Here is a 12536-nt window from a genome sequence, read left to right on the forward strand (position 1 = left end):
TATGCACACAGAGCAATGCCCGCCAGTCAGGCCTGCAGAGAATGCTACAAAACAAGAACTGAAGAAGCCACATCCGTCCCCATTGTCATCACCTCAAAGATGGCTTATGAATGTCATGCCCGTGCACGTCCGCACATTGTGTGTTCTGTGTCAGCTGCTACAGCTCATACCATTTGTACGCACTCTCTTTAGAAAAACGTTTCCTTCTATTACACTGTTCTCAATATTTCTTGAAGCAATTCTTATATCAAAAAAGAAATCAATTTTCTCAATGGGTTTTAATTGAGTAGCTATTATGTTTTGACATTGTGGAGGGAATAAAATGTTCAAACTTAGAGGAGTTTATAGTTTAATATTTAGTGAATTTCACTTGGAGTAATAAAATACAGTAGAAATCAAGTTTTGTAAAAAATATGATATTTTGTATTTTAAACAGTTTCCCACAGAACCTAATAGTGTTGCTGGAGTCTTGGGGTTTATTTTTGGTCCCTGTTTTGATTTGCATGTGTATGTCTGTATCCATGTCTGCCATCTAAGCTCAGAGAGAAGGATCCTGCCAACTTGTTTTTCTTGCATCTTTTCAGTTCCCAGCTCCTTGCTCAGCCCCTAGGAGGCACCTGAGGAGATGTATTTGCAAATGAATAAATGGAACTTACACACATCAAATACAGCCCTCTGAATACACACAGAATATTTAGGGAAAACTGCAAACAGCAGAATTGGGTAGTGTGCCCCATACTTTTTGATCAGGAGCCTTTTCTTTCTGTTTGGGAAGATACAGAGTGTACAGTGCAGGAAGAGAGGAACTCTGAACAGAGCACAGGAAGACAGAGACTCGGGAATTATTCTCCCCCGCCGGCCCGCCCCATCTCTCTGTCTCTCTGTCTCTCCTCTTCCCTCTCCCGCTGTTAAAATCCCTTCTCAGCACCGTGGTTTTTGTTTCTCTCTTGTTTTATGATGTAAGAACACAGGTTATTTTTTATTAGTGTCAAAGCAAAAAGATTTATTTTGCTTCTTTATTTGAAATATGCACAAAGGGAAATTTAAAAAAATGATATTTCGGAACTTTTACCATGAAGGAGTTAATGTTTTCCTTAATACTATAAACCAAGGTCACTTTTTCACTATTTCTCAAGGAGTTTGAGCTCTCAGGAGTTTAGTCAAGAATTTTTTCTATAAATGATTTTTGAAATGTTCATCTATAAATGACTATATATAAGAGTTATACTGTTCCAGAGTTAGAGAATCTTTTAACATTACAATATCCATTATCCCACTAAATGCTTGTATGTATTTTTCACTTTGAGTCTGTCGTCTGTACATATTGTATGCACGTAGTAGGGATCTACAAAAAACACACACATGCAATTTTAACGACTTAACTTCCATTCATTATCTACATATAAAAGCCCAGCTTATAATTTAACTTTCCTAAAAATATTGGACTGAAAAAACTCAAGTGGTAACATAAAATTATATGAACTCTCAAACGTGTGAGCGCTACTCTAACATGAATAACCCCGCCATCCTGAGTGTTTAACGAGTAGCTCTCTACCTGAGTTCCACTCAGAGCTGAGCAGGTTTCCCTCTGCGCTCGCTGACCGCAGAATGGTGCAGGGATCGGAGTCACACTTCCTACCATCAGAGTCACTGTTAGAAGGGACACTGTCCCTTAGTTCAGTGTTGCTAAAGAGCTGTCAAAGGTTAGTGTTTTTCCCACTCTAGTGTCCTCAAGATTTTTTTTTTTAAAGAGCTACTGTTTATTCTGGTATTTTTCCTAGGAATGTAGCAATGATTTTTATTTCAAACTTATTTTGTCTTCAGAAAGAAAATCAGCAGCATGGACTCATTTGAATTTTAAAAATGTCTCCTTGAACCATATGTTTTGAATTAAAAAAGTCACTTTCTGTTAGAATTCTTTTAGAATCTGAATAGTCCTTTTCTGACTTTCCTCTACAGTATTAACATTTAGGGTAGAAGAACAAATACAATATCTTTATGTCCATGGTTAAATTGTATGCCCTGTATGCTTTTATCCACCTTAAGGAACAGTAAAAGGTATTATTTTTAATATCCTTTTCTCATCATCCAAATTTATAGAACAGTCCTTTTTAGTTTTAGTTGTACATGTCAGATAGTGTCTGAGCTCGTGTACATTTCGTTTCGGCTCTCAGGTAGGAACACAGTCTAATAAAAAGAGAGGGTGTGTTTCCTTTAAGGACACGTCTGTTTCCACAGCCGCGAACCAAATGTGAGCGGAGCATCTGTGATGGACAGGGGTGAGTGAACCCAGCCAGACTCGGGGTGCAGATGAGGTCAAAAGCTATTTTGCTGACGTTTCTGTCATGTTTATTAAATTGCACTTTTCCAAAAGCAATTAAACATTTAGGAAATATTGCATTCATTTTAAAGAGAGGAAATCGCTGTACTTCCGATGGATTCAGACTGATAAAATCAGTTTTATAATTGATTATGGGTGTCCAGGGTGTACGCTCTGAACCAGCATATTACAGTCCTCACGTCTTGCTTCTTAGAAAGAGCACTGCCCCCACTTTCTGTTTGTTTTCAGCCGTAGAAGGGATTTGACTGGGTTGGCGTTTTCAAGCAGCAACTGGCTCCCCAGTGCCAGAGAATTGAGCGCCCCTCTGTCCTGTTTTAATACCATATTGAGAAGACATATTTGAGAAATGACGGAAGACACTGCCAAATGATGAGGCAGGTCTCCCGTCTATCGGCTGTAGGAAACAAGAATCGGAGGTTTCATCTCGAATAAATGGAGCGGCAAAGATTAATTAAATCTATAAAATTCTCCAGCGCACATCCTGGTTGGGGTGTTTAAAGGAGCACTTTCTTTTATGTGCAAATCACCTGGAAGAGTTGACGGATCACTGAGGTGTAAGACTCACTTTGCTGAGTAGGGGCCTCCAGAAAAAAGGGCTTACTGATTACTATAACCCGAGCAATACACATTTTATTTATTACGCAAATGGTGAAGCCACAGCAACCGAAAGAAAGGCACCTTTGTAAATACGTAGTTCTCTGTGGGCACCATTATAAAGTGCCTGGTGGGATGGAGGTAACCAGATTTTAGCTAAGGCGAGCAGGTACTAACACTGGAAGTAATACCTGTCGTAGTCCACCTTTTGTCTCCACTGCTGACTTCTCCCCAACCTCTGGGAGAGTCTGATTGTACAAGGTGTGGACACAGGGCTGGACCTCTCGGCTTGAGCTGGCTGCCGTGAGTACTGAAGCTGGAAGTGTGTTAGCAGCCCAGAAACGCTACTAAAATTGCCCTCTTAGCATCGGAGCCGCTCCGCCAGCCACCTCCACCCTGTCATGTCAAGGGGACTCGGCTAACAAAAGCTCTTAAGATTTCATGTCCTAGGGAATCCAAAGAAATGACCTAAAATGTAAAAGTCACCTGAGCATTGATATTCTGTGTCGTGCCCATCTTAAACCTAAATGCTATTTTGCATTGTTTATATGGATGTTCCATTTCTGGGCACTATTTCTTAATCAAGCATAGAATCCCCTCTTTAATATGAATATAAAATTTACATTACCTGTTTGCTATTTTTTGAGATTTAAAAACTGTTAACATTAACTATTGGTAATTTTCACAATTTAAAACAGATGATAGTAAATTTGCATTATCTATGTATACATGTGTGTATTTTACGACACAAAGAAGACATTTACTAGCCACTTTGTCACCCCAAACCAGATACTAATTGTATTCATTCCCCATCAATAAAATAATAAAATGAAATTATTTTGCTGTCCTTCAAACTGAGTACCTGTAACTAGAATAAAAGATGGCTAATTAGCCACAGTGTATGGAGAGGCCCAGGCACTGCAATTAACTCTTTATTTTCAAATATTTATCATTCTTCCGAAAAATTGTTCTGTCTTTGCAAGCAGCCATGTTTATTTTGGGGAAAATTAAGACATTTTAGAAAGCGAACATATCCATCTCTAGGTTGCTAATTCTTTGAGGTGTTTCCTGGGAAATTAAATTCACTCACAAATTTGCAGAAAACTCAGGGCTCCAAGAGCCGCATTTGCTGTGATGCTGATGATTAAACAAAGTCAAGGAGTCAGACGCACCAACCGGTCCCCCACTCCTTGTAAGTAGAAGTTTACTACCTGCAGAGAGATGTGTTGGTGCTCACACAATCACACATGCAAGCACAACAGCGTACCTGGCTACATTTCCACAGACACTGCCGCCCCTCCTCTTTCTAAGGTTTTCCTGAGCACATCAAATTTACACATGGATCGAGAATTAAACAGACTTTCCCACCTTCTTTTTGAAAGTACTGTCCCTTTATGTGATAGGGATGCATTCGTAAATGAATTATAATATATTAACGGCTAGGAATAAGCAATTCTCTTTGCATAATCGAGAACTTAACGTCATGCATTTCTGTATTTCAGTGGAGGGAAAACATCTCATTAAAAAGACTGGGTTAATTTGGGGTCACGCTGGATACAGACACGGACGCCGTGGTTCGGTCCTCTGCCGCACCTCAGGCCACTCTCACTACATAGCTGTCCTTAGAATGTGTGACCACATGGACAGTGCTGACACTCAGGAGTTCAGGTGTCTGTGAAGGACATCCCCGCACTTCACATTTCACTCATTTGCTTTATTGTTATTTTTCAGTTTTGAAATGGCTGTAATAAGTGCTTTTAAAGTCTTGCTTACAATGTGGAAATGTATCCTTTTAGAAATCGTGTTTGCTAGTAATGAAGAGCCCGATTTACCAGAGCAGGGCCTATTTAAATGTGGAAGGATGAAATAATATAATTGTTTGTGGTTTTATGAGTTGCCCCAAACTGGCCATATTCCCAAAACACTGGCCTTCACTTTCAAACATTTTAAAAAAAGAAGTAGGCAGATATAAAAAATTGTTCAAATGCTTTAACTGTCCTTATTGTGTATCTATGTGTATATGTATATATATATATACCGTGCTTCCCCGAAAATAAAACCTAACCAGAAAATAAGCCCTAGCATGATTTTTCAGGATGACATCCCCTGAACAGAAGCCTTAATGCATCTTTTGGAGCAAAACTTAACATAAGACCCGGTCTTATTTTCGGGGAAACATGGTATACACGACAAATGTGTGTGTGTGTGTGCATGCGCGTGCGCATTGTGTGGTTTTAAAATTGAACACTGGATGCTTTTAGAGAGTAAGTTATCTTCCCACTCCTCAAAACAGAGAAGTAAAATTTCCTAATTCTGCATTTCCTTACAAAATTCTTGGAACAGGACTTATGCAACAATCTAGTCACACGGTTTAGATACGGATACATGAATTTCAAATTTTTACTCTAAATTCCCGTTTACTCATCATATCTAATACCCTCGAAACAATCTCAGATCACCGCTTTTACACGGGTCATCAGAAACCAGAGGTACTAACACAAATTCTACACAGAGAAAGAAAAAAAGAAAGCCCTACATCATCAGATGGTGGCGACGGTTTAATCAATTTAGTTTCTTCACTAAGTCCAGTCCTTCCTCTTGAGCTATCAGCGTGAGGGGACGCGGCTGTGTCCCCACGGCCATACGTGTGTGTTGATTCGGCACTGCAGGGGATACAGAGCCACAGGGCCTCTCTACCTGTCCTTGGCACAGTCTCTCACTTCCATTAACTTTTCATCTTCATTTCACAACAAGCCTGCGCCTGTCATCCCTTTGCCCCACTCCTTCTGTCCTCTTTGCCAGTGTTTTATGTGCATTTCCCAGCGCCCAGCACCTGGCCCGTCTCCCACCTTCCCGTGACTCCTCCTCAGCCCGCTCTTCCAGAGCTGCACCTTGGGTTGGCAGAATTCACCTTCAGCTTGCTAAAGCTCTCTGTAACCCATAACCCTGGAACTGGATCTAAATTTCAAGAGTTAACTTACTTTGCTGTCAAATGCCTAAGAATAAAGTCATGTGCTGATGCCCAAGTTCAATTAGACAGAGTTATAGATGATTATTTACAAAGCATTTCAAATAGTTCTTCAAAGTTCCTTCTCTCTCTCGGTTTTAGTGATTGACGCACTTCACTTAGAACCGTATCCTCCTGTTTACCTTGTGGGACCAGCTAATTCTGTCTTAGTTCCCAATTCCAATTTTCTAACATGTTTGCATTAAAAGAGCAATTTTAAAAAAAATTTCCAGAACTTCAGTCATTTTACACATTATATATGCTAATGGATCAAATACTAAATACATTCATTATTTACAGAGTGCATTTCATGCTAACGCATAGCTTTTTTTTTTTAGGAACACTACATGCATAAAAGAAAGAACAACAAATATATGAAACAGAATATATGTACTATTTTAATAATTAAAAGCATACCTATGAAATCCCTCAGACATATTACCCTGAAGGCATGCAATGGGTCAGAGATTAATTGATGACATTTTAAATGTTTTCTCCTCACAGATGACACTGTTTTGATGAGTACTGCCCCTTTTTCTGCCTGCTGGAGCTGACACTAATTTAAAAAAACGTTAAATCTTTACTTTTGTGATTTTGGGTTAAAATATACACCTTTTATAATATTCATAGGTTCAGTTCTTTTCGAATACCGGCAGACTAATCTAAGCACACAGCGTCGATGTGGCCATGCATGAATCTCCCAGAACTCTCAGATAAACAGCAACATCTTCAGATTGTCCGTGAGAACGGAGCTCTGTGGGCACAGGGAGGGCAGGCAGCAGCAGAATCTACTAACTACCAGTGCTGCCAGTATTTGCTGGAAGTCTCTGAATGAAACAGGAGCAGAATAAACGGACGTGGCCCTCACATGTCACATGGGATTGAGCGGATGTTACCACATGGGGAAAAATGAGATGGTTTCCTTGTCCTTTTTGGGTTTTTTTCCAGCTGCCTGTTTTTCTCACATAAAAAAGCCAACTCTTGACATTTCTCATTTGCACAGAAAATGTAAATCATTCATCAATAATGTCTAAAAGCAAATCCCAGTGAAAAATATCACACAGAGAAAATGCAGGAATGGTACAGAACCACGTCCTGAGAAGATAACGAAAGGGACTTAACTGGTGGGTGGGCGAGGCTCCTTCAGAGTGTCTTCTCTAAAGTTTATCTGAGAGAGAAATGCAAGTTCTGGCTAGTTAAGAAGTTTTTCCATTTTATTTTTTTTGGATTTTTGACGACTATGCTGCTTGCTGTGTGGTGTGGTGGCTGAGGACTAGAGGACTACCCAGGGTGGGAAAATACTTCGCTCCAACGCCGTGGCTCATACTTATTAACAATGAACGTTATTGTATCAATTCCACACTTAAGCTGTAGCTACTGAGTTTTTCATTTCAGAGCCCATAGATTATATTGACAATAAAAAGTGTAATAAAAAAATCTTGCCAAAGCCACTTTTGGAGTACGCATGCAGAAAGCTGATAGCATTTCACAGCACCGGAAACTGAGAGTTCCCCTGCCCCTTCAAAGCTGACTCTTGTTCATTGAAAAGGTGGTAAAATAAATACCACTGGCAAGAAAGGCTAACGTTTATTTTTAATGCATCTGTTCCCGCATCACAAGAGCCCGTGGTGTGTGCTCAGTGTAGCTTCCCTCAGTGTTTACGGGAGCCTTACTGAAACTCCTTAGCTAGCATCCATACACACCTGGATTTTAAATTGTGACACAGCAGAGTTCTAATATTAGACCCACTTAAAGGTTGAGACTATTCTATTAAATTACTGTTGTTAAGAGTCATGAATAGTAGCACATAATTTGAATTCACCATTGTGCTGATAGAAGACAAAAACAACAACCAGCCCCTGTAATCACTAGGATCATACACCCACTGATCTATTCCCGGGAAAATGTGAATGCCGACTTAACTGTCCCATAATTGCTACGTCTCCTTTTAACATTTACTTTGTTAGCTTTTCCCTAAAAAGTGAGTATTTTGCAGTTTGATTTGACTTTCTTCCCAAGCCAGCAGTCAGCAGCCACCCCACACATATATCTCTGTGTAATAGAAATTAGTGTACCATCCTGATTACCCTTCCTCACTCGTTTTTGGCCATGGAAATTAAGAGACTTAGTATATCCAAAATAACCAAAGCATAGAAATTTTTCATATAAAAATTTTCTTGGGAATTGTTACAGTTAAGTTTATAGCCAACAAAGTCTTCCTTCAGATTTCTTGTTTTTCTTTCCCGAATTGAATGCTTCCTAAGCTGGCATGACTGACATTTAAAAGTAAGAAAAATAAATCTGGAGAAAGGCACCAATGACCATCAGTTTATATTTTATTTCTATAGATTGCTTTATTGTGAAATGTTACCACTCTCCAATTTTAAATATTTAAAGAGACTTAAAAATATTGGGGAACATGAAGACTTGAGGTACATCAGATCATGTTTCCTTTTGCCTCTTTTCAAAGATACACTCATTAAATTCTAATTTTTCTCAATATCGATGTCACTTTTTGTTTGTATTATTTTGGGAAGACATGAACAGATCTGTTTCAAAATGAGAATTCCAGATAACAAAGTGAATGGCCAGCATTCATTTCATGAGCTCCAGAGTTAACGAGGACTCCAAAATCACCTGCTTGCAAATCAAGGGCTCTGGCACCTTTCAAGGAACTTGCCACTGGGCTCCTTGAGGTCCTGCCATCATAATTAGTGACTGTTTTGTATTGGCCTTTTATCTTCAATGTGTCCGGCTAATTTCTATCAGTGGAAGAAGTCCTGAGGGACTTGAGGGCTGTTTGGGCGCAGTTAGCAAAAGACGTGGCACAAACTTATTGTCGGCTACTGCAGAGATGGCATTCTCGGGGGAGGACTCACCACTCAGCCCTCCCTAAGGAGGCCTCCCGCCCAGAAAAACTGGAAACCTGGTCAGTTGTAGTTGTGTCTTTCCATCTGTTCTTTATGGCTCTGTATTCACTTTCTAAAAAAAGTCAACACCTTTCAAATCACGCAAGAACTGAACTTTCTCCTGCAGACTGCTAACAAGGGGCTGTGTGTAAGCAGCCCCTCTGAGGGCAGAGCAGGTGGCACCGGGAGACCTACCATCCTTGCAGGGCGGGCGGGCACTTTCACACACGGCTCTGGAGAAGGAGCAGGGGCTACTTTTCCATCAGCCCCTCCATGGAAGGAAGCCCTGGGCTGGGGCTGGGGCTGGGGTGGCTGGCCTCAGGGAGGCTGACAGCAAGAATACCAGTAACGAGGTACAAACACGACAGGGTGGCAGCCGCACCCTGATATCGGCTGTTGCTTCTCCTTTTCTGCTTTGCCGTTTCTTCCCCACTAACAAGCTATAATGCCTACTTCTCTTTTTACGTATTAATTTCTGCTTATTCCCCCTGGACGAGCCCGTGCTCGCAGTTGGTCCCTGTGTTTACAAAACAAGGGAAGCACACACAGTAGAAACTGTCAGCCAGTTTGGGGAGGCGGCTGGCTGGCAGGGTGTCGCCCTCCCTTCCTCCGTGACAATTTGGACCTAAACCCTGGCACGAGGTCTCCTCCCTCGTTTCTAGGGATGCCGGTGTGAGTGAGTGTTTCCTTTGGCCCGTGTTGCTTCCTAGAGGGTCGGAGGCAGTACGATGGCCGAGGAGTGACCTGGAGGGACCCAAACTCCCGTCAGAAGAACGGCCAGTGCTCTGCCCCTCTCTTCGCCCGCCACTGGCTCCTAACCAACACTCTGCTGAGCCCTCTGCTCCGTTCACCGTCCCCTCTGGGCTGGCAGAAGCCCCTAACCATTTGCAAAGATATCTGAACTCCGAGCGCTCTGCTCTGCGCTGATGCCCCGCCAGCAACCTACAGGGGAGCCGCTGGAAACAGCGGAGCCCACAGACCGGAGGAGAGTTCGCAGGGGCACCCCGCGCCGGCAGCCGGCACCGCGTCCTTACCTTTCCTCTTGGACCTCCGTCTCCGACGCCTCTTCGACTTGCATCTGAGTTGACTGCTCAGCCCTCCGGACCCTCTGCTGGTCCCCAACACCGATGCCATGGCTGAGACTCGGGAAGTAGAGCAGGACAGGAATCCTTCCTTAACCAGTTTCACCTTTCCTGCTCCCGCCGCCGCAGCTGCCGCCTCAGCTAAACGCTTGTGCTTCTGCAAATCAGGGAGCTGGCTCACTTTTTAGGACCGAGCACTCCTGCGCCCCCCACTCCCTCCTTGTCTCTCCAATTGTTCTGTCACTTGTTTCCAGCTGGGCTGCGAGCCTGTTATTTGAGTCTGAGAGCCCACCGCTCCAGGAACCGGCAGGGCGGGAAGGAAAGGCGAGCAGGCGGAGGGTCTGGGAGCTCCACTCTCCTCCCAGCGGCCGCTTCTCCGGGTCTGGGCTCCAAACGCAGGGCTTCCACTTTGGCACCTCTGCTAGTTGTTGGGCATCAGCCACTTTGAAGCCAATCACGCAGGGAACTTGTCTATTTGCTGCTGCAAAGTCTAATTAGATCCAATCACAACTGTCTGCTGCCGCTGACATCAGCTCCGCCAGCCCTTTGCCTCCCCTGGCAGCTTGCAAACTCAGCTCCCATTTGGACGGAGAGAGCTGCCCAGGACCTGGTGGAGAGGGAAGAAGGCTGCAGAAAGGGAGGGACAGCCACTCGGCAGAGCCAGCCTGTCAGGAGAGCCTGCCATCCAGGTTCCAGCTCCAGACCAAACAGTGCTCTGTGCTTCTGCCATCTCAGAAACGTGCAGCGACTGCATCTCTAGCTAGTTTTTAACTAGTTAACTCATTACAGAGCTTGTTGTGTTGAGGTGGAGATATCTCTAAGAAATTCGGAGACCTCGCTTCCTCAGAAGGGGACGAAGATTTGCAATTCCACTGAGACAGCCTCTTAAGGGCATTCATTTTTCAGAGACTGTCTGTTTGTCTGTTTGCTTGTTTTGTTTTTCCTTTATATCCCTTGGCGGTTCCTTTTGCAAAAGAGAAATATTGCATAAAGACAGAGGTGTTTGCATCTGAGTTTGATTTTTAAGGGGAAGAATTTCAATGGGCTGTTCTATTTAGGGAACGATGAAAGGGAAGGTGGACAGGGCCTCCAGCTGGTACTTTTACTGCCAAATGTAACATTCCAAGAAAAGAAAGTAATATTTACGAGCAGGTGGATTGCAAATTGAAAGTTTTTAACATTTTTCTGGGTCATCCTATTTTTTTTTCAGACTATACTTATGGAACTCTAGATATCCTATGTAAAATATAACAAGGAAAAGAATCCAGCCATCACCATTGCACTTTGCCCTTAAATTGCATACAATATGAATTATAATAGTAATGGCTTTTGGGGGAATCTACTCATTAGCAAGCATTAACACACGGATATGAAAACCCGCACACAAAGATTTCTGTTATGTCTACTTTACAGACACCCTTTCTAAGCTCCTACCGGCCTGGGAATTTCCAGACAATTTTCTTTATGTAAGAAAATGGAATTCCTATAGGGAACATGGCAAACAATTAGGGTGTTCAGATAGTTGTTGTGTATCAAGCTGACTGAGGGGTCACGGTTCACTGAAGAGAGGGAGGGAGAGGGGGGCAGGACATCTGATTTCTAATCCTAGCTCCACCATTCTGACCTTGGGCAAGTGATGTAAATGAGGCCTCAGTTTCCCCACCTGTGAAAAGGGGATAATAATAGTGAGGCCTCATAGCTGAGAATCCGTAGACACAGTGACTGGTTCCTAGGAACCATTCTGATTGTTCAGTCAATCTGTCTGGTAAATAATTTGGAAAAATGAGCATATATTATGGGCAGACCTCAGGGAGAAGGGGTGTTTAGATATCTGGCTCATCTCATATGGGTAAATGCAATGAAATCAGGCCTCTCATCTGTGCTGCATTCATAAATTTCGTTCCACCTCCAGCACAGCTTAAAGCTGCTGATACTTTCCAGCGAATGTTGGAAAATGCAGGCCTCACCCGCTCGCTCGGCATTTGAGGGCTCTGCCTGCGCACACACGTGCATTCTCCCAGATTTGTCCTGCTTATTTGGCTTTGGCAGAATCCGGTGCCTGAGCTGAGAAACCAGAGGACGTTTCAGGCGACACGACCAGGAGCGCAATCATTGCAGCCGCTGGCATTTACACAACACCGTGCTGACACCCCACCATCACACAGGGTGGGGGGCCGCCCAGGAGCCTCCTGTGCACCGACCCTCCCCTCACGGAAGCCTGGGCTTGGTGACTAGAAGACACAACTTCTGGCGTAGATGTGGCTGCACACTTTGGTGGGGTCAGCGCAACAAAAATGAAACCTGGATTTTAGCCCTGAGTTCAGATCCAATTTGAAAGTCGGTTAAGATCAAAAGCTTGGCTGCTCTCCACCTTTTCTCGAAGTTCCTCCTGTTGGTTTATTTATTTATTTTTATTTAAAAATTTTTTTGGGGTATAATTTGTGCAAACACAATTTTAGCACAAATGTGTGCTATTTTCTGTATTTTATTTATCTTGCATAAAGTAATGTACGGTAGATGAAAGAGACTGATGGCAACGTCTGTGTGTCACTGGAGGAAAGGCTTCTAGAAAAGAGGCTTGCGATTACAAATACTTTAACTTA

At 42.8% G+C, this 12536-nt stretch overlaps 1 protein-coding gene across 1 annotated transcript in view; it reads right to left on the reverse strand.

Moving 5' to 3' along the window:
- Positions 1-10695, reverse strand: part of ADARB2 (adenosine deaminase RNA specific B2 (inactive)) — a 395148-nt gene extending 384453 nt beyond the window's left edge. The window contains exon 1 of the mRNA XM_033102157.1: positions 9886-10695. Within this exon, the coding sequence (XP_032958048.1) occupies positions 9886-9985 (100 nt within the window). The 5' untranslated portion in view covers positions 9986-10695. The remainder of the gene's footprint in view (positions 1-9885) is intronic.
- Positions 10696-12536: the final 1841 nt, after the last annotated feature.

Source organism: Rhinolophus ferrumequinum, unplaced genomic scaffold (genome assembly GCF_004115265.2).
Source record: "Rhinolophus ferrumequinum isolate MPI-CBG mRhiFer1 unplaced genomic scaffold, mRhiFer1_v1.p scaffold_109_arrow_ctg1, whole genome shotgun sequence".
Classification (NCBI taxonomy): domain Eukaryota; kingdom Metazoa; phylum Chordata; class Mammalia; order Chiroptera; family Rhinolophidae; genus Rhinolophus; species Rhinolophus ferrumequinum.